General features: G+C 55.8%; 8 protein-coding genes across 8 annotated transcripts; 6 read left to right on the top strand and 2 right to left on the bottom strand.

Moving 5' to 3' along the window:
* Positions 1-70: 70 nt before the first annotated feature.
* Positions 71-2,913, top strand: PHSY_002649 (hypothetical protein; the record flags this gene model as incomplete). The annotated part of the gene is made up of 3 exons (XM_012333271.1): positions 71-242; positions 438-708; positions 1,380-2,913. 3 exons carry the CDS (start codon positions 71-73, stop codon positions 2,911-2,913), a joined length of 1,977 nt encoding a protein of 658 aa, XP_012188661.1.
* Positions 2,914-3,288: 375 nt separating this feature from the next.
* On the top strand, positions 3,289-6,940 carry PHSY_002648 (hypothetical protein; the record flags this gene model as incomplete). Its single annotated transcript, XM_012333270.1, has 2 exons — positions 3,289-6,366; positions 6,458-6,940. 2 exons carry the CDS (start codon positions 3,289-3,291, stop codon positions 6,938-6,940), a joined length of 3,561 nt encoding a protein of 1,186 aa, XP_012188660.1.
* A 2,224-nt stretch (positions 6,941-9,164) lies between these two features.
* On the top strand, positions 9,165-10,472 carry PHSY_002647 (TBP-interacting protein; the record flags this gene model as incomplete). The annotated part of the gene is made up of 1 exon (XM_012333269.1): positions 9,165-10,472. The coding sequence occupies one exon, from the start codon at positions 9,165-9,167 to the stop codon at positions 10,470-10,472; it is 1,308 nt and encodes a 435-aa protein (XP_012188659.1).
* Positions 10,473-10,662: 190 nt separating this feature from the next.
* On the bottom strand, positions 10,663-12,474 carry PHSY_002646 (likely peroxisomal integral membrane protein; the record flags this gene model as incomplete). Its single annotated transcript, XM_012333268.1, has 2 exons — positions 10,663-12,214; positions 12,308-12,474. The coding sequence occupies 2 exons, from the start codon at positions 12,472-12,474 to the stop codon at positions 10,663-10,665; spliced, it is 1,719 nt and encodes a 572-aa protein (XP_012188658.1).
* A 509-nt stretch (positions 12,475-12,983) lies between these two features.
* PHSY_002645 (hypothetical protein) lies at positions 12,984-14,564 on the top strand (the record flags this gene model as incomplete). The annotated part of the gene is made up of 1 exon (XM_012333267.1): positions 12,984-14,564. The coding sequence occupies one exon, from the start codon at positions 12,984-12,986 to the stop codon at positions 14,562-14,564; it is 1,581 nt and encodes a 526-aa protein (XP_012188657.1).
* Positions 14,565-14,669: 105 nt separating this feature from the next.
* Positions 14,670-15,992, bottom strand: PHSY_002644 (hypothetical protein; the record flags this gene model as incomplete). The annotated part of the gene is made up of 1 exon (XM_012333266.1): positions 14,670-15,992. The coding sequence occupies one exon, from the start codon at positions 15,990-15,992 to the stop codon at positions 14,670-14,672; it is 1,323 nt and encodes a 440-aa protein (XP_012188656.1).
* Positions 15,993-17,204: 1,212 nt separating this feature from the next.
* Positions 17,205-18,491, top strand: PHSY_002643 (cytoskeletal protein binding protein; the record flags this gene model as incomplete). Its single annotated transcript, XM_012333265.1, has 1 exon — positions 17,205-18,491. One exon carries the CDS (start codon positions 17,205-17,207, stop codon positions 18,489-18,491), a length of 1,287 nt encoding a protein of 428 aa, XP_012188655.1.
* Positions 18,492-18,851: 360 nt separating this feature from the next.
* On the top strand, positions 18,852-20,855 carry PHSY_002642 (molybdenum cofactor biosynthesis protein; the record flags this gene model as incomplete). Its single annotated transcript, XM_012333264.1, has 1 exon — positions 18,852-20,855. The coding sequence occupies one exon, from the start codon at positions 18,852-18,854 to the stop codon at positions 20,853-20,855; it is 2,004 nt and encodes a 667-aa protein (XP_012188654.1).
* Positions 20,856-20,988: the final 133 nt, after the last annotated feature.

Here is a 20,988-nt window from a genome sequence, read left to right as displayed (position 1 = left end):
TGTTTCTGATGTCAACAGTGTATTTCTTCCACTCCGGGCAGACGTCGGATGAGCCGGTCGTGTGTGCAGAATGTGTGCATGGGTGCGTAACAAAGTGTTTGACGTGGAAGTACACTGCAGTGACGTCGACCAGATTGCTGAGCTGGAGCCGTTGATGAACCCTTTTGGAACAAATTGCAAATCGACGCGGCCAACGGGCGGGCGTGCGAGCGTTGTCCGAGTTCCGCTTCCAGCATTCTCGCGTGAGTGTTATTCTCAATGAGCATGATTAACGAGGGCGCCTCGAGCCACCACCATCACGACCGTCTGCGACATCCATCATGTGGCTCACAGATCAGCAAAGTGAGCATTCATCGTGGCGATTACATCAGCTTACCTGCTAGAAGAACCTCGCTCTGACGAGTCTTTACCACCTTCTAATCTCGTGGCTCGAACAGAGATTGGCGCCGGCCTCGTGTCGTTCGGAACCTTCTTCATCTTTGTGGGCATCCTGCTCTTCTTTGACGCTGCACTCCTTGCGCTCGGCAACGTGCTCTTCACGGCTGGCATTGCACTTCTCATCGGGCCGCAGAAGACGTTCTACTTTTTCGCGAGGAAGCAAAAGATTCGAGGCACCATCTGCTTCTTTGCTGGCATGTTCCTCGTCTTCTGCAAGTGGGCCGTGATTGGAATGGCCGTGGAAGCGTTCGGCTTCCTCAACTTGTTCGGGTGAGTACCAGCCAAGCGAGATTGCTGCCATTGGCAAGGGACTAATCATATCTTTATATTTTGTGCTATCTTGATTCAATTATCGACGTCAACAGAGACTTCTTCCCAGTCATTCTCAACTTCTTGCGGCAACTTCCAGTTATCGGCAACGTACTTTCATTGCCAGGTGTGGCCAACGTGAGTGAAACACGTCAAGCTTTCGCTGCTACGAGGTCGTCAACGATCGACTGACTAGAACAAGCTCTCTCTTTCTCTCATCTTGTTTGCTATATCTCACTGTGCACAGGTGTTGGACAGACTCGCAGGATCGCGCCAATCAGCCGTTTAGACGCGTAATGATGCCCATCAAGCAAGCCAACATGCTATGCGCTGCGATACGGAATGCTTTCTGTTTCGGAACCAAGGCGTCAAATTCCACCACACGATAACAGGTCGTGCATTGTATCTAGGAAGCGAAAGAACGACGAACTGTATAGCAAGTCCAAATGCGTGCCAGAAACTACTGACCGAGAGATTTGTGCATTCTGCCTTGCTGAGTCGGTAGGAGGTGTTGATCTGATCGACTCATACGAATGGCAACACAGCAAAGAGGACCAATGTGAGCATTCAGAACGCGTTGAGGGAATGCGTCAAGCTAGCTCATGACAGCGCAGTATCAATTTCAACCGCAGACCGACGCTCATTCATGAACATGATTCAGAGCCTGACGCGCGCTTTTCCCGTATTCCGAAATTCGCGCTTGTCGGTCGTACTCGAATCGACTCGTCTTGGTTGCCTTCCTCATCATCCCTTGCCCCCTGCCTCATCGCTTCCCAGCCACTCTCCCGACCTTTGCATCGAAACGAGATGGCGTCGTCACCAGCTGCTAGCAGTCCTCTCGCAGCACGAACAACGTCAAACGATGCATCTACATCAGCACAGAATGCCCAGTCAAACGGCAGCAGAGAGCGTTCCAATTCATCCGCCCCGCTCGCCAAGCGATTCAAGCCAGACCATCCCGACTCATCTGCAGCAGGTCCATCCATCAATGCCGCCTCTACGTTGAACGATGCGGGTACAGCGCAGCTTCAAAGCGGGCCCAGACCAGCCGCTGGTGCTGCTGGCGCTCCAGATCAAAGAGACAATTTCGACAGCCTGGTAGATGTGATGGGCGCATCAGGTGTCGACTTGCAAGCCGAGGAAGAGGCAATCCAGCGTCGAGAACTCATGCAACAGTCCCAGAATGCACAACAAAAGGGAGCTCAGTCCGATGATGACGACCTCTTCTTGCAGATGTATCCGCTCGCATACAAGGTGCACACTCTTGCTCAGCAACACGGCCTCAGCGTCGATGCTGCGGTGCTCAACTATCTGTCGCTAGCCGCAAGAACACGCTTGAAGAACGTGCTCGAGACCATGATCGCATCCTCCCGTCATCGCAGCTGGTCTTCCCACCAACATCCTCCGCCCCTCTATCCGTCTACCTCTCAGCCAATGTATCACGAACAAATCATCAGCGACCCCATCAAGCAGCTAGCAGCGCTCGAAAAGGCTGAAAGAGGCCAAGAGGCTCGCAGACGTCGCGAACGTCTGGCTCGAGATCAAGAGTCATCCACGCTTGCATCAGGCTACGGCGGCGACGACGTGGATATGGATGACGGCACGGGTACGTCTAAGACAGACGGAAGGAAAAGACCCAAAAAGATGGGTCCCGGTGTGGCGGCCAGAAACATGTCGGAGGACGTGCGCAAGAGATTGGCGGACAGCACAGCCATGCGTAACCTGGGTGGAGGCTCATCCAAGTACTCTTGGCTGTCCGGAGGGTCCTCTTTCCCGAGCACATTCAGCCCTCTCGGCGGCAAAAAGGGCAAAGCCGACGCAGGTGCCGCCGAGGATGGCAGTACACCCAGTCGGCTTCCCAAGCCAAAGTTCGCGCCGCAACCGTCCGTATCGAATTGGGGCGGCTCAGGCACAGCTGACAACGGTACTGGTGCTGCTGCTGCTGCGTCGACCACAGCGTCGACAGGTGCCTGGGGCGACGTGGCTGCACGACAGGCGGCGAAAGAGGAGGAGGAGAGGCAGGCAAGACTCAAGGTGACCTTGCGAGACGCTCTCTTCGCACTCGAGTACGAGCGGAAGGCTGGCGTAGGATACGGAAGTGGCGAGACGCTGTTGTACAGGATACGTGCGGGTGGGGAGCAAATGCTGAAAACCAAGGAGACATAGCATACCACGTTCGCTTCGCTTTCCTCACTCGCAGTTCGCAATTCAAAACGTCTCGAGTCACACTGTCGCGATCATGCTATCTGTTACATCACACTTGTGCTATTGACATTGGCTGGGATCGACCTGAGCCGCCGATTTGAAAGAGGCCGGTCGTTAGGCCATTGAACTGCAGAGTCGCGCACTGACCGCCGAAACTTGAGAAGAACAACACCAAATTCTTAATTGAGAATATCATCTTTCCGACGCGAAACGCACCTTGTTGTCCTACGTTGACCATCACCCCTCATTCACGACCGTCGATCATCATCGTGCCACACCGACGCACGATCCAATCGTCAGCATGAACTATCGCTAGTCGCATCACAAGCACCCACCATGTCATCGTCGTCACCTTTTGCCTGGCTGCGCCGCGTCTGCCTTGACGAGTACGGTTGGAACTTTGCCCTGCCGACGTTGGTCATTTCGTCTGCAGTACTCTCCGAGACCATCATCAGACGCATCAGCTTCACCGAGATCGATTTTCAGACCTACTTGGGTCAAGCCGCCCTCTTTCTCGATGGCCAGCGCGACTATACAAAGCTCGATCCACCGGGCGGTAGTGGGCCTTGCGTCTACCCAGCAGCCCACATCTATCTCTATTCTTTCCTTCACTGGCTCACAGATGGCGGCGCACGCATCCTGCCCGCACAGCATTTCTTTGCCACGCTTTTGGATGCCAACAACGTGCTCGTAGCCCTGCTTTACCGCCGCGCAGGCTTGCCTCCACTCGCCGTCCTGCCCTTGGTTCTGTCAAAGAGGATCTATTCCATCTTCCTGCTGCGAATGTTCAACGATCCCGTGGCCATCTTCTTTGTCTATCTTGCGCTCTTCACCGCAACCAGCGCAAGGTGGAAGCTCTCGGCGCTCCTCTTCAGCATCGGACTGGGCATCAAAATGAACGTTCTCCTCTTCCTTCCGGGCATCGCCGCCGCCGCCTTCGTCTTCACCGGCATCAGAGGTATCATCTCCTATCTCGCCGTGGTTGCCCTGATTCAAGCTTTGCTGTCCATGCCTTTCACGCTGCACGATCCACATGCCTACTTCAACCGTGCGTTCGACTTTTCGCGAGCCTTTCTCTACGTGTGGACGGTCAATTGGCGATTTGTCCCCGAACAAATCTTCTCGTCTACTCGCTTTGCCCATGGCCTCCTTGCGCTTCACCTGCTTTTGCTCGCCCTCTTCGGCCTCTTTCGCTGGACAGGCGTGGGGTCTCAAGGCCCCAAGTGGGTGTTGCGCAGCCTCTCAACGACCCCACGTAAGCTCTCCACGTCTCAACAGGCCGCGCTTCTCTACTGTGCCTGTTCTTCGAACGTCATTGGAGTGCTTTGCTCTCGAAGCTTGCACTATCAATTCTACTCCTGGTACTTTCACCAGGTTCCCCTCCTTCTGTGGTCCTCCAAGCTCCCGCTCGTCGTCAAGATTCTGTTGCCAGCAGTGCTCGAATGGTGCTGGAACGTCTTTCCCTCCACAGAGCTTTCATCGCAGCTCCTCCTGGCTTGCCATGTCGTGCTCGTACTTGGCTGCTTCACCCTGCCCGGCCTGGTCGAAACTCGGTGTGACCCCCTTCCCGCGTCTCACGACCACGAAGAGGACGAAGTGGACGACTTGCTTATGACCGATGATCTCCGCGCTACTCGAGCCAAGTCCATAGAGGCAGATACGCACACTGTGTCGTCTGATGCTGACGCAGTCAACGCAGCTGACGAGCTTCAAGAGGCTATGCTGCGTCATGTGCAGATCCGAGAAGCAAAGGAGAAGAAGGAGGCAAAGCTGCGAAAGGCCTTTCGACGTCGCATTGCCACGCGTCGTCGCGTGCTGTCACTCCTCGGCAAACTGTTCCTCCTTCTTCGTCCGATCCTTGTGCTGGCCAGCATTATCCTCATCTTCGTCGTGCCCCATCCTCGCTCTCCCGTTTCCAAAGCCACCTACGTTGATGAAAACGCCCTTCAGCCCGGTCAGGCTCGCGTCTACTGGGACTACTTTGACGTCACATACGCCGACATGCTGTCCGAAAAAGTCGCACTCTTGGCCGACTCCAGCAGTGCGGAGCGGGCTGAATTCGCGTACAAGGAGCTGCAGTCGTACGGCCTCGAGGCGAATCGCCAGTCCTATCTTTACGACGCAACTTCTCTCGGTCAAGACCCCGCGCGTTCGGGTACCAACGTCTACGCGAGGTCGGCTACGCCGCGTATAGATGGTCGGGAAGCAGTCATTCTCACAGCGAGCTGGCGCAGCCGTTGGCAAGGCCAAGACGATCCGTTTGCGCCTACGGATAATTTGACCGATTCGGCCAACATCGACCTGAGAGGGCGCATCAATGTCCGCGGTGTGGCGTCTATTCTCGCACTCGCTCGCTACCTATCTACGCAAGCGCATCTGAGCAAAGACCTCATCTTTGTCATTTCCGATGGTCATCTTGAAGGGATTCATGCCTGGTCATCAGCTTACTTTGGCAGCAAATCCGAAGGGCTCAGAGCGGAATCCGTGTCTGCTGGAGGCTCGCAGGTCTGGAACGCAATCTCGATCGACTATCCTGCCGATTCCTTCTCGTCGCTCGAGGTTCAGTACGAAGGCTTCGACGGACAATTGCCAAACATGGACGTCGTCAACACCATCGTGCGCATAGCAGATAGCGTTGCTGGAGGCATGCCACTGACATTTGGTCAGAAGGCAGCTTCTTCGTACTTGAAAGAGCCGGTGCAGAGATTGGCCGAACGATGGGGTGTTCGACTTCGTTCGGATGTCGAATACGAACTCGGCAACTACGAGAACGGTCTTCGCGCAGCGCTTCGGCAGGTCGGCTTTGGCATCGCTGGACGAGCCAGTGGTCCACACGGATTTTTCCAGCGACATCACGTAGACGCCATCACGCTCTACGCGGTTCCTGCCACCGGTCCGTACGGCTTCTTCCACATGGGCAGACTCATCGAGTCGTTTGTACGTTCCATGTCGAATTTGCTCGAAAGACTTCATCATTCGCAATTCTTCTATCTGCTCCTCAATCCCCGCAGATTCGTACCCATCGGCACAACGATTTTGATTCCATTATTGCTATCTATCGCGCTCACCATCAGCGGCCTCGCGCTTTGGTTCGCCGAGGAGAAGGTCTCAAAGCAGGAGCGCGAGACTGTTATCCTGAGCCTCTCGCAGATCTCGGACGAAGCCGGCGACGTACAGCCAGAGACGCCGACGATGGGCTGGTACCGAGACCAGATTGTGCGGAGTCACTTCGCCAATGAAGCCGAGAATCGGGGAGACAGGCAGCTCGATGAGCTTGCTGATCGCCTCAGGGAGTCGATGAGGCCGATTGCTACCACTCTCGGCTGCGTCGGGTCAACCGTGCTGGCGGGTGTAGGGTTGCTCGTTTGCAACGATATGCTACTTGCAGAGCTGAGTGGAGGAAACAGAGAAAGGGTGAGTCTTCTTCAAAGTGGTACTGAACCTCGACGAAGCAAGCAGAATCAAACTGACACGAATTCTTGTTCCTCAATATCGTCATGTACAGGCGACGACAGTGGCTGCAGCCGGCGCTGCTCTCGTGTTGCTCCCGATAGGCGGGGCTTTCATCCTTCGCTCCCGTTCTGGCGTAAAGCGCGCCCGTAGGATAGGCTCGCTCCTGCTCGCCTTTGCTTACCTCCAAGCGGGCATGCTGGTGGCTGTCCTGAGCGTGTTGAATTTCGCGTTGGCTGCGTCCTTAGCGTTGCTGACGTATTCCGCTCTCAGAATCGCTTCCGGCAGACCAGCATCAAGTGGAAGCGTGTCCTCCGCCCGCCGGTTAGGATTCGTGCGAGCCGCAGCGGTCCTCGCTTTGAGCCCCACCGTCGTGGTCACATTGCTGCAATCCTCCCTCCGCGAGACGCTTCAGCCCGAGATCATGGCGCTGGTGAAGCACTGGAAGCTCTTCAACGCAGCCACCGTACCCATTCTGTGTGTAGCGTACCTCCCCATCACTCTGCAGGCCCAGCTCGGAGCGTTTCTCAAAATCTAGACATACGTCACGCTCTCTCATCACAATCGGAATCACATGCGAAAGGGTCCGTCCCGTGTCGCAGCCAACCTGACTCGTGCTCGTGCTCGTCGTGAATTTTGTGTGTGATCCCGACCTTGCAGCCGTTTAGAGCATGCTCCCGACCTGTTGAGCTCGTCCTAACTCCATCAAGGGCAAGCGGACGCCGTCCAGCACACCCATAATCGGTGCCTCCTTGTGCCGCAATTACTAATGATTTTTGCGTGATGTGCCCGTTTCCAGAATTGACGCCAAATCGGTTGTCAGTCCGCTTTGTGAAGTCTGCCACACTCGCTATCTTTAAATTTTTGTCGACACACAGGATTCGTTCCAAAAAATGTCTTTCCTTTCCCTTGCAGCCTGGCGTAGTCGTCAATCATTTCAGAACTGGCTACAAGTACTATGACTACGTATGAGGCCGCACATTCTCTCGGGCACAATGAAGGCACGAAAGTCACAAACCTGCTTATTTGGCGGACAATAGCACCATCAGGATTTTGACGTCAGGAAAACTGACGTACAGTCCCACCTGCGAAGAACAACAGACAAAAAGTAGCACTAAGACGGACATACGGGCTGGCAGCAAAATTATCTGAGTGATCCGCGCTCCCGACATTATTGCGATTAATTTTCGTCGAAGCTGACGACGGTGGTCTATCGCAGTCTATTTGGTGAGTAGAGGCACGGCTTGACCAGAAACACACTTTTCGTGAAATAATGATTGCCAATGGCCTAAGGGGGGGTTTTTTTTTGAGTTATGTACATCCCAGCTGATGATTTTTATGACAATATTGCGAATTAGCATGCTGTTCCTATCAGCGAACACAATAACGAAAAATCATGGGCTTCATTTCTTCGAAAGTATGCGCATTCAACCACGGTTGTAGCCGATGAGATCTGAGCCGCTTTGTTGTATCACTATTAAGTTGCGTCGCACATATTTCACTTCGTACATCTCACTCCTTATAGGCAGGCGGGAGACGGTCGTCAGAAGGTACCTGAAGCCGTGAACTGGTTTGAACCTTGTCCTGCAATTTGTCGCCTTCATTTCTCGTCCAAAACCACAATCATTTGAATTTCAACTCACCAGATAAAATTTATACGACAAATTGAGGGAGAATTTAGGCTGAATATGATAGAAGACGTCGTCTCGTTATTTCACCCGACATAGTTTTGTGAAAATTTTTTCCTGACGACTTCCATTCACAAGCACGACCGTTGTTTTGGAAAATCAGCTTGTCTGGAATACCGATAGTCCAAGCAAAGCCCTCGACCTCATCGCAGTGGTCATCGAAACCGATCTGCAATAATTCGCTTGTCCTGGGAGCGGCGAGAAAGGCTGAAACCAGATCGTCCGGAGCGATAATAGGAAGAAAGCATATGTGAAGCGCAAGGGCCTATCATGTCGATACCATACATGGTGCGAAAGCGTTGGAGCGGCTCACAGGCATAACAGCGACTACTGGACGTGCTGCTCCCGACATGCGGTGACGGTCCTGATCGCACAGACTCAATGGCAACATTTCTACAAGATCGTATGCTCTTGTTTCAGACAAGCAAGAACATGCACAGCCGGGTGCAGTACAAGGCAAGATCATACTGTATAGCAAGCGGCGAACTTGAGACGAGGGTTAGGGTCGCCATGATGACGGCGACGCGAGTCCCAATTCGAGGTCTGCAGGGAGCCCATCGTCTGGATCTAACATAATTAAGTTTGCGCGTCACGTGTTGAGAAGACTGGGCACAAATCTTGAACTGTGCGTCCTCAAAGATTCTAATCGACTCGCCTTTGTCGCTCTCCACCTTCACCGTCAGCCACCATCCGCTCTGTACCCAGCCATCCAGCACCTCGATATACATTTCGACAGACACTGCAGAACTCCGGTCAACGTGCGCAAGACCCGTCCAGTCTAAGCTCAGACAGAGTAGCTCGCTTCAAGCATGGCATCCGCCAACATGTCTACTGCATCAGTGCCCGGGGCCGGGCCGGTGACCATGGACGGCTCCAGCTCCGGAGCATCGCGCGAAGCTAGGATCGCTACTCACTCGCACATCAAAGGCCTTGGGCTCAGTGACGATGGCACCGCTCTCTCCAGTGCGCAGGGTTTCGTCGGGCAGAAGGCAGCACGAGAGGTAAGGCACCAAACACGTCTCAGAGACGTTCCCAATGAAGACAGCTGGAGCGCGACAGAATACTGACCACACCATGCGCAATTCTTACCCTTTGAACGTGACACTGCAGGCCTGCGGACTCGTTCTCGACCTCATCCGAATGAAGAAGTTTGCGGGAAAGGCTCTGCTCCTCGCAGGTGGTCCAGGAACCGGCAAAACCGCCCTTGCGCTTGCAGTCTCGCAAGAGCTCGGCCAAAGGGTTCCTTTCTGCCCAATGGTCGGTTCCGAGGTCTACAGCTCCGAGGTCAAGAAGACCGAAGTACTCATGGAAAACTTCCGCAGAGCCATCGGCCTGCGTGTACGCGAGACGAAGGAGGTATACGAGGGAGAGATCACAGAGCTCACGCCCACCGAGGCCGAGAATCCGCTTTCGGGCTACGGCAAGACCATCGCCCACGTCGTCATCGCTCTCAAAACAGTCAAAGGCACCAAGCAGCTGCGACTCGACCCCAGCATCTACGAGAGCATCATGAAGGAGCGCATCAGCGTCGGCGATGTCATCTACATTGAAGCCAACACCGGCGCAGTCAAACGTGTCGGAAGGAGCGATGCTTACGCGACCGAGTTCGACCTCGAAGCCGAAGAGTACGTACCGCTGCCTAAAGGCGATGTTCACAAACGCAAGGAGGTGGTACAGGACGTGACATTGCACGACCTCGACATGGCCAACGCAAAGCCGCAGGGAGGTCAGGACATCATGAGCGTCGTTGGTCAGCTTGTCAAGGGACGAAGGACGGAAGTCACTGACAAGTTGCGCGGCGAAATTAACCGCGTCGTCGACAAATACATCGAGCAGGGTATCGCCGAGCTCGTTCCTGGTGTGTTGTTTATCGACGAAGTGCACATGCTCGACATGGAGTGCTTCACCTACCTCAACCGTGCTCTCGAGTCGACCATCAGCCCTCACGTCATCCTTGCCACCAACCGCGGACAGTGCATGGTACGCGGTACCGAGTATGAGGGACCAGCATCGGGCACCGGTATCGTTGCGCCCCACGGAATTCCCCTCGATCTGCTGGACCGATGCATGATCGTGCGCACGATGCCCTACGAGAAGGACGAGATCCGTGAGGTGCTCCGACTCCGTACCAAGGTCGAAGGTCACTTGATCGCGGAAGATGCACTGGAAAAGCTTACAGAGGAGGGTGTCGGAAGCTCACTGCGTTTCGCCCTCCAGCTTTTGAGCCCATCATCGATCCTTGCCAAGACTGCTGGACGCTCAGAAATCACGACGAAGGACATCGCGGAAGCAACCGAGTTGTTCATGGACGCTCGCCGTTCGGCCAAAATCCTCATGTCGATCGGCGAAGCCACCGAAACTGTGCCGATGGAGACGTCCTGACCCTGCCACCTTCGACGAGGTGCGCCCAAATTGTACTTTTAGAAAACGCGAAAAGAGTGACTCAATGTTGTTGCTTGAAGGAGTGACAGAGACAAAAGTAGAAACGGTGACAGGATGGTGCCAACGTGCGGCGGAGGAGCGAAGAGGAGCACGTCGCAGAGAGGAACATGATGCATTGAACAACCTATTGTTACAAGGAAGACCAAGCGGCGTAAAGCACCGCTGAGAAAGCGCGGAGCTCCTTGGAGTCAGCGAGTGCCTCAATGTATTCGTTAGGGACGCCGCGAATGGCCATCTGGCTCTGACGCGAGACGAGAGGGAAGAGAGAAGCCAAACGGACACGCTTGCCGTGCTGCATCTCTTCGGTAATTTCTTGGAAGCGAGACTCGAGGGCAGAGAGAGGTTCGACGTGGATAGAAGAATCGAGCTTGCCTGAGGACTGGATGCCGAAGGTGGGGTTGAGACTGTTGAAAAAGGTCTCGAAGACGCGGTCGATGCAGATGGCGAGGACTGTGGCGAAATCCGGCGATTCGATGATGTCCTTTGTCTCGTCGAGCAATGCACGCAACTTGTGATTGGAAGCGAGGGCGAAGTTAGCGTCATCGGCGTCGAGGGCGCCGGCGCCAACGAGAACGTCGACCTCTTCATGGACCGAGTTGGGGAAGAGGATGTCCATGAAGTTGGAGCGTTTCCACTCGGACTGGTGGTTGGACTGTGTTGTGTTGGGAGTCTCGTGTTCGATGAGATAGCGGACGTCGTTGAGGAGCGCCCTCATATCGGCCATGGAAAGCTGTGCCTTGACAGAGAGAGGCGCGAAAGACTTTTCGATGGCTGCGGATACACGATCTGAGAGGCGATCCCAACCGTGATGCAGGAACCACCAGCTGAAGGTGAGATATAGGCGTTCGGTGTCGTGGTCGAGACCACGAGAAGTGTGCGAGGGGTCGTCAAGGTATGCGTCATCTGAGTCGTGAGCCAAAGCTTGTACGGAAGCAAGGTAGGCGAATCTGCCGATGAGGTTGAGCTGGATGTGGGTCTGAAGCGTCAAGAGAACGACGCAGTAGAGCGAGGTGACAGTGCGAGTGAAAGCGGTCAATTTGAGATTGTTCCAGAGCTTGAGCTTTGCTTGCCTGTCAGCAAGGATCTTATTGCGCTGCTCTTGCGCATCGACGTGCGATGGTTCCGACTGGATCGTCTGTGATGGGTCAGTGCTCGATGCCGCAGGCTCTGTGGGCACAGCGGCGGGGGTCGGTATTGAGCCTGCTTGAGGTGACACAGCGGCTTCGAGGCCTGTGGCGCCATTAATTTGACTATCGACTGGCGCAGTTGTACCGGACTCGGTTGCGAGAGGTGCTGATTGTGCGTCGGATGCTCCGAAATTGCCTGGGACAAAAGACTTTGCGAGAGGATTGAGCTGCGGAGACGTTGCTGCCGGCTTGCTCGTTGCGTCGGACGGAGAGTGTGGTGCCACGATCGGCGGTTCTGCTTGTTGATCTGTTTGCTGCGCTACTTGCGGGTCTGTGGCGATGGGTACAGATGGGCTTTGGTCATGGTCGAGAGGTGGGTTGTGACCATTCGGTTGAGTGGAGAGGGTTGCGACTGAAGGTGCAGCCTGGGATCGGAGGCTTTCTGTGAGCTGCTCGACATTGTGTTTGTTGAAGAGTTGGTCGCCTAGCGTGGGGAGAAGGGCGAGCACGGTAAATGTGCAATCCTCTTGATTCTGAGCAAATCTTCGACGGAGACTGTGGCATGGTTAGAGCATGTATGAGATGATCAGATGATGTCAGAAGGCGGACTTTTTTTTCACGATTTCCATGTAGCAAAATTGAACTCACTTCTCCTTTGCATTCTTGTCGTTGGTGAGCTTCTCCTGGATCTGCTGAAATTTGGAGATGGCGTATTGGGAGACGAGATAGGCGCCGCCGACGAGGCCACCAGTGACGATAAAGAAGTTGGAATGAGACGAGAGATAGCGGGACGTCTTCCTCCACCAGCTCGTCATTGTGGGGACAAGAAGGCAAAGTCGGACGCCGTCGTTTCAAGTGCGATGTCGTTGAAGATGCGATTCGGGATGGTGGATGGTGGATCTGAATAAAGAGGGTCCAAGCGGATGTGGAAGAAGATGGCAGCCAATCCAAAAAGAGCTTTTCGTACGGCAATCCGACACTCTTGTCGGCTAACCGGCTAAGTTAGGCGGACTGCTTGATGATGAATTTCCAAAATTGTGCGCCGTCAAGCTGATCAAGTTGAAAACGAAAATGAAAGCGAGTTGCGAGTTGCGAGTGCGGCTGCGAATGCTGAATCGATTCGACGCGTCTCGCGGGCGCAGAGTGTGAGTGTGACTTTCATCGTGTGGGGTTGGCTGCCGACATTGCCATCTCGTCACACAGACCCTTGATCCTCTCTCCACACCATTCACCTAGACACGAGCACATTAACAGCGCATACCACCCATCGCAACCTTCCTAATCCCGCACACATCACCCTCCGGCGCTGCCGTTCGTCGCCGTCATGAGCAGCGCAGACGTCATAGATGCGCTCTTTGTAAAGACAGTCGACATGGTCCAGTCGCTGCCCAAATCAGGACCCATACAGACATCCTACGAGGAGAAGCTGGCCCTATACAGCCTATACAAGCAAGCCACCGAGGGCGACGTCTCGTCCAAGCGTCCCGGCATGCTCGACATGCTCGGCCGCGCAAAGTGGGACGCATGGTCCAAAGTAAGCGGTCTGCCTCCCAGAGACGCAAAGCAGATGTATGTCGAATCCATGCTCAGGATCCTGCGTCGATTCAGCGATCGTCCTCAAGCAGCAGCCCTCATCCAGGAGCTCGAAAACTTTTCCGGCCAAGTCGCACAGCGAGTCATGGACGGTTCTCTAGCCCAAGTCGATTCCGACGACGACTCGCTCACCGATACCGACACGGATGACCAGCAGCGACTCGATCCCACCGGCCTTCACCAGCAATCCTCGCACCCCTCTCGCGCCGCCCCACCACCCGTACCCCACCACCTTGCTCCCAACGCTCCCTCCGTCACGGGCACCAGCACGGCTGCCACCCGCGGCGGCGGTCCCGCCTCGGTCATCACTCCCGGCAGGACTCCCATTGCGTCAGCATCAGAATCCGAGTCTGACGACGACGATCGTCTTGGCTCCCAGCCAGGCCCTTTCCGAGCCGCACCTCGCCATACCAGCTCCCATGCTCCACCTTCTGTCCAGTCATACCGTCCACAACCCCGAGCTGGCTCCGTCTCGGCCACCGAAGGCTACAGCAGAGGTCCACCTTCGCGCTCGCACGTCTCGACATCCGCTCAGTACTCTAGAGGTCCACCTTCGCTCCAGGGTGGCTATTCGCGACCTCAATACGCACCACAATCCACTGCTGCTTCTGTGGCGGGTTCCAGCTACCCTCTCCAAGGTGAACCCGCTCACTATCAACGCAGCACCTACGCCGCTTCCTCGGTCGGCGGTCGCTCTGTCGGCACAAGGACCGGTCCAACTCCTATGTATCCGCCTCGACCACCGTCCAACGCGGGAACTTCACGAGCTCAGCCTCGTCCCGAAATGGAGACCGCGCTGCAGTCCATTCAAGCATCGCTTGCAGCGCTTCACGAGCGCCTCAACCGTGTCGAGAGCCGCTCCTCGGCCGGCGGCGCAGACGATCCCCGACGCGCGCGTCCTGGATCAGGTCAAACGACCAGCACATACATATACAACGCCATCATGAATATCGTCGACGACGTCAGACAGCTCATCGGGTTGAATGCCACGGCGCGAGCACAAGGCTCCGAGGCGCTTGCACCCAGCTTTGTCGCACAAGGTGGCGGCGGCTCGACCAACCGCAGCAGTGCGGCATACAGCCTCTTGACTTCGCCCGTGCGCATCTTTGTAGCCTTGGTCAATCTGAGCGCAAGGCTGGCGCTCGATGTCGTCAGTTTGGTGCTCGTATCGAGCTTCTTCTTGTACGGCTTCAAGCGCATTACAGGGCGTGGCGATCCATTGTTGGCCATCCGGCTTCTCAAAAGGCTGCAGCAGGCGGTGCTCAGAAGGTCGCCTGCAGCGAAGCAGCTAGTGGGCGAGGCGGGTGTATGAGGCGCTCTCATTCATGCACATGCATCAATCGAACGCAAACTCACACAAAACTTGGCTGGGCGTGAGGTGTGATATTGCAACAAACGATGCAGATGCCAACGAGATTTAAATTTTGAGAGCGTCGAGTTCCTTGAGCAATTCGGACCTTGAGCGGTGCATGTCGATGGCTTCCTGTTGCTGTTCGGCCTGCTTTTGCTTCCACCTCCTCATTCTCCACTTGAGACCACGCTCGTTGGTGAGGTCGCGCGACATTAGCAGCTCGATGGGCATGCGATCGACGTCGCTGCTGCTGACCTTGCGAGTAAGACGGCCGTCGTGTGGATTTCTGCGTGCGCCGAGACCACCTTGAGATGCACCAGGAGGGAGTTGGCTCCAATCGCCGCCACTGGCTGGGCCTTGTCGGGGGGCGACGTCGAGGTAGTCGCGCCAGAGGAACGAGAGACCGCCCTCTTGTCGATGAGCTTCGATGGCTTCGCCGCTGGCCCATTCTGACGCGGCGTCGGTGCGAAGGCGGATGGTCTCTGCGGGTGTAGGAGGCTGAGCGATGGGAGGTGGCTTGGCACGAGCTTCTTGCTTGAAGCCAGGATAGGTACCGTGAGCGTTGAGAGGAGCGGCCGAGGGGCCTGCCTGCTCGAACTTGGCGGCGTCGAGCTGCATGCGCTCGAGGGTAAGGAGCGCGGCTCGACGTTCGGACTGTGGTGAGGTGATGCCCTTTCGTTCAGGGAGCAAGACGGGGTCTTCGGGTCTCCATGGAGCCCAGGACTCGGACTCGACGATGTTGCGATCGCTCATGGTAGTGTCCATGTGCCTGCGCTTGCCCGGCAAGGTGGGCCAAGGGACCTCGACTTTTTCAAAAGGCTTGCCAGTCTCTTGAAACTTTTCGTCGGACGCCCTGAGGGTGGCAAAGCGTTTCCAGACGTACATTCCCTTTCGTTTGTCGTATTTGGCGGCGGAACGGGAGAGCCTGACGGCGAATTGATCGGTGCCTGGGATTTTGAGCATGACGTTGGAATAGTGGATGGGGCGGGGGATCTCTGTCGTGTTGGGACCGTAGCCCTTCTCTGGTTGGAGAGGGTCGACGTAACGAGGTACAATGTGTCGGATTGCCTTGGGAGCAAGCTTATTGTTTTCATCGACATCCCTGAGCCAGAGCCAGTTCTTCTCCCTGTCGATGCTGACGACGATACCCTCGCCGCGGACTTTTTCGGTCGAGTCGAGACCTAGGTTCTGACCGACTCTACCACATCTAAGCTTGACATGGTCGCCAGGGACGATGTTCCAGAAGGGAACGCGATCTTTGGGCTGAACGAATTTGGGCTGATGTGCGGCATGAGAGGGAGCTCTGACGGCGAATTTGGAGCCTTTTGTGGGAGGGTTGAGATGACGGAGCGAGCGCATGACGCCGCCGGTGGAGCTGGAACGGGACATGGCGGGCGGCGTGTGGTGTTGGAGCGACCAAGCAGAATGACGACGTCGCTAGCAAGCGTAGCGAGGGTGCGTGGCAGATCGGTCACGGGGCTGACGAAAGTTGAATGTGCGGGTGGTGATGGTGATGATGAATGTGCGATGATGGTGCACAGATTGGAAGAAAGCGTTGAGCGTTTTGTGTGTGCCATTTTCAAAATCTTTTTCTTCTTGTCACATCGCCATTTTGTCGCTCACCAACGCTGCACGCCGAGTAGGTCTAACATCTTTCCCACTCACAATCCTTTTCTCGGCCGTTGACAGCTCAGTGTTGGCGTCGCTATCGCCATGTGTGCTGTATCAGGCTCGCTTCTTTGCGTTGAATGAGGACAATGAAGGTTGAGCATGCTCTTGTTCCGCGAAGCAAGGCAGTTTGCTGCATCCTTTGGCCGTGGAACGTCGTTGCTCCTGCTCACGCTTTTGCGGTGAGCGACCAGGAACGAGTCGCAGACGCGGTCACATGGGCAGTCACTAAAAGTGTTGACGAGAGTCGAAACCGAGAGATGCAATAAAGTATCAACTGGCCTGTTCATGTCATCGCGCCACGTTGCAGTTCGGTCAAGATTGATTACTGGATCTCAACCACAGCCAACCGAGCTATTGCCATGACCATCTTGTCAACACTCGAAACAGACGTACGCCAAGAGCAGCCAGACTGAAACGGTCGCTTTGCTCGCTAACTTGAACTGATTGCGCCCCGCCACGGCTATACTGTAATTCTCGTCCAGAATTTAAACTGCTTTTTCGGCTTTTTCGACTTCTTTTTTTTTTTTCTCCGTCGGGAATTGGCGTTGTGCGCCCGCCAACCGAAGCGACGGTTCGACCGTCGAGTAAAGCGCGTTGTTGCGGTATGTCGACACTCTCACCATCCCTCTGTCCACCATCCACCGCTCGCCCATCCATCCTCGTCATCACCCATACGGACACGCGTCCGATAGGCCCGATCTCCATATCGCGAGGTAGACATCCAAATTGGCCAGACTCTGTACAACTCTCTGCCGGCCGGCCGCTCCAATCGCACTTCGACTAGCCTGTCAGATCAAAGCTTCATCGGCCCATCACATAGAGCCGTCTGTTGATCGTGTCCGACTCATGGCGTCAGCAGAAGCCAGGTTGAAGCGTAAGTTCCGTCAAATTTCCCACGCTCCTTGTTTCTCAAACGCTCTTGCGCTCACCATGTTATACACCTGTTGTCATGCCATGCCAATCCATTCAACAGCTGCCAACGCGGACGCCGAGGCTTCTGCTTCCAGAGCGGATCGCAAGTCTGCCGATGCCGCCTTTCTCACTACAGCCAACCTGGCGCCCGAACTAAGTCGCGTCAATTCCACGCCTCTCTCTTCCGATGCCATAGATGCCCTCGGCTTGCCTTCTTCATCCCCAAGCTCGAGCACAAACCATTCTCTCATCGAACCATCCCCCTTGACCATGGCTCCACCAAAACCTGGTCCTGCCGACACTCTCTACCCCAGCCCCTCCGGAGGCTTCGTGCCTTCACCAGAAGAAGGTCAGGATTGGAGACTCAAACCCCCTCCGCCTGGGCGAAGCAGAGACACTTCCAAACTCTCATCTGTCACCTCGAATCCAGCACCGACCGCGTCCACCTCTTCGCCCTCGTCAGCCTCTCGCGCTCTTCCACCGCTCTCAGAGTCTAGCGTCAACGCTTCACGCCCAACCTCGGGCATCAGCCCAACTGCAGCTTCTAGCACAAGCACACCCACGCGTCCGCCATCCTTGCCCTCTTGCCCCGAGACAGCGTCCAGGATCGCCAGCGCCTCATCTAGCTCCCTGTCAAGACGAAGCTCCCAGGCTTCACATGCACTTGCATCCCCAAAGCTTCGTCCCACATCAAGCTCGGCCAGTTCGCGACACCGTCTCAGTACCGCTGCCTCGTCATCCCAGTCGGCGTCCCTGGCCCAAGCCAGTCAAACGGCACCGATAACTGGCGATACCCAATCGTCCGAGCTGCAACAGAGCCATGACTCGATCTCATCACGACCCGGGTCTATCGCTAGCTTCCAAACCGCACGCAACGACGACTCTGTCTTTGCGATACGGATACGTGACTTTGCTTTCCCTGACGACGATCCACGACATAAGGGCGACCCTCTTGCTGAGCCACAATCATCCGCAGACCATTACCAGGATTTCGACGAGCATGGTCACAGCAGCGCAGATGTGGATGAGGACGAATTCTATATTGAAGGTGCCGAGGACGAGAACGAGTTCGATGGCGACCAAGGCGACAATGCCAGCGTGCCAGAGGGCGTCTACAAAGTACTCTACGCATTCGAACCCGTCTCGGAGCACGAGCTGGCGGTTCACCCCGGCGAGGTGGTGCACGTCATTGGCTCGCTCGATGGCGGATGGGCCATCGCGCTCAAGGAGGGCGATGAGAGTGTAAAGGGACTCGTGCCTGCTACCTATCTCGAATGGTCTGCTCCGTTGCCCGAGTGGAGTTAAAGTCACTCTTCATTCTCAATATACCCTGCCGCCATGGCATGTCACTCTATGTATTTCAGCGCCACAACAAGCAAAGCGCTCTTCTGTATTGCTTGCTCTAGCAGCTTCTCCATCTCGCAAGCGTGTCCATCATCCAGAGTGTGAAATGTGAAACGCTGAGGCCTGCATCGCGCCAACAAGATTTATCGGGAGCCAGCCGAAGCACACTGGACCCTGGAAATGGACGATAAACCACCATTTCAAGCATGGTTCGTGCGCACGGTTCTTCCATCTTCCCATTTCACATCATCATCCCATCACTGTCGCACTCTGCTTGGTCTCCCGCACACCACAGCTCATCGCTGCTACCCTTCTTCCGCCATGAATGCATTCCGAGCAGGCATAATCACCGTCTCCGACACAGCCTCCGCCGACGCCTCGAGTGATCGATCGGGTCCGGTGCTATCTGAACATCTTCTCACCGCTGGTTTCTCCGATGTGCAACGCAGCGTCTCTCCCGACGATGTCCAGTCCATCCAGACGCAGCTCCTCCGCATGGTCGACTCTCAACATGTTCACCTCATCGTCACCACCGGCGGCACCGGTTTCGGTCTACGAGACGTCACACCAGAAGCCGTAGAACCGCTCATCACGCGCAAAACACCCGCCCTTACGCACGCCCTCACAAACCACTCGCTCCAAAAGACTCCCCTCGCCGCTCTTTCTCGAGGTATCACCGGTATACGCAGGTCGCCCTCAGGGAAGGAAGCGTTGATCGTCTGCTTGCCAGGGTCGCCAAAAGCGGTCAAGGAGTGTTTGGAGGTTCTGTTGGGGAACGATTTGCTGAAGCACGCGTTGGAGCTGTTGAACGGTGGGTCTGGCGAGGCAAAACACAAGGAGATGCAAGGTGGAATGCATAGATCTACGGTCATCGACACTGCTACCGATACAGGCTGTGCACACCACCATCACCATCACGGCGGGGGAGGAATCCACTCTCACTCGGCGCCGAAACCACGGACAACACCAGCCGACCACTCTGGCTTCCGAACGATCGATCCTTCTTCCGGACCATCGCTTCGACACCGCACCTCGCCATACCCCTTGGTCGACCTTGATGAAGCGCTCTCGCTCATAGCAAAACACACACCAGCCCCGACCAAGGTGGAGACGCTTCCCCTCAACACATCCTTGATCGGCCACGTTCTGGCAGAAGACGTTTCCGCCACCTCCGACCTTCCCCCAGGCCCCACGACAAATGTCGACGGCTACGCTGTCAACGCCGCCACAACCCCTCCCGGAAAATACACCGTAGTCACGCTCAAAGCCCTGCAATCTCGAAGCCTGCAACCTGGTGAGATCTTCCGCATCAACACGGGACAAGGGCTTCCCTCTGGAACGGATTCCGTCGTCATGGTGGAAGATACCGAACTCATTTCATCCGACGACGCTTCCGGCGAGGAAGTTTCGGTGAAACTTCTCGCGCAGGTGGATCCAGGCGAAAACGTTCGGGCGAGGGGGAGCGATGTTCGCGCTTCGCAACTGGTGCTACCCCGCGGCACGACGATCAGCGCGCTCGGCGGCGAGATCGGGACGCTCGCCTTCCTCGGTCGATCCTGTGCGAAAGTCTTCCGCAAACCCACCATCGCCATCCTCTCCACCGGCAACGAACTCGTCGATCCCACCCCTTCTTCTTCCCAGACCAAAACCGACTGGGGTTTCAACGTCTTCGATTCCAACCGACCCGGTCTGACCGCAGCCATCACCGGTCTCGGTTTCAACGTGCTCGATCTCGGGATCACCACCGATAACGTCGATACCACCCTGCGCGCTCTCCGCACCGGTCTGTCCGAAGCAGACGTGGTTCTCACGACAGGTGGGACGAGCATGGGAGAATCGGACCTGCTCAAACCGCTCATCGAACGTCAACTCGCCGGTAGAATCCACTTCGGTCGTGTAGCCATGAAGCCGGGTAAACCTACGACGTTCGCTTCGCTCAACGAGGGTGAAAAGATCATCTTCGCTCTGCCGGGAAACCCAGCTTCGGCACTGGTCACGTTCTACGTGTTTGTACTGCCGTGTCTGCGCAAGCTCTCCGGCGTACCTCCCAGCGTGGAGGATGGATGGAACCTACCCAAAGTCAATGTAAAACTGTCGAGCGGGATGAAGTTGGATCCGCGACCGGAGTTTCACAGAGTCGTAGTCAAGGTCGATGCGGACGGCGAGTTGGTAGCCTACAGTACGGGCAGCCAGAGAAGCTCGGGTATGCACAGCATGTCCACTGCCAACGCGCTCATCGCACTACCCGCGTTGCAGAAGGATGGCCAGCGGATGGTCGAGAAGGGTTCCAGGGTCAGGGCGATCCTGTTGGGTGCTGTTGTGTAAAGAAACAACTCCAACTGCTCGGAAAGGTGTTCACAGCTGTCACACTCTGTTGAAAGTAAATCTTGTTTCGAATTTGCATTGCATCCAGCGTGTGCTTCCTCATCCGCACCTGTATTGCGCCGAATGTTGCGGG

The sequence above is a fragment of the Pseudozyma hubeiensis genome (assembly GCF_000403515.1).
Source record: "Pseudozyma hubeiensis SY62 DNA, scaffold: PHS27, whole genome shotgun sequence".
NCBI lineage: Eukaryota > Fungi > Basidiomycota > Ustilaginomycetes > Ustilaginales > Ustilaginaceae > Pseudozyma > Pseudozyma hubeiensis.
The sequence above is the reverse complement of the archived record's forward strand: the minus strand, read 5'-3'. Positions and strand labels throughout refer to the sequence as shown.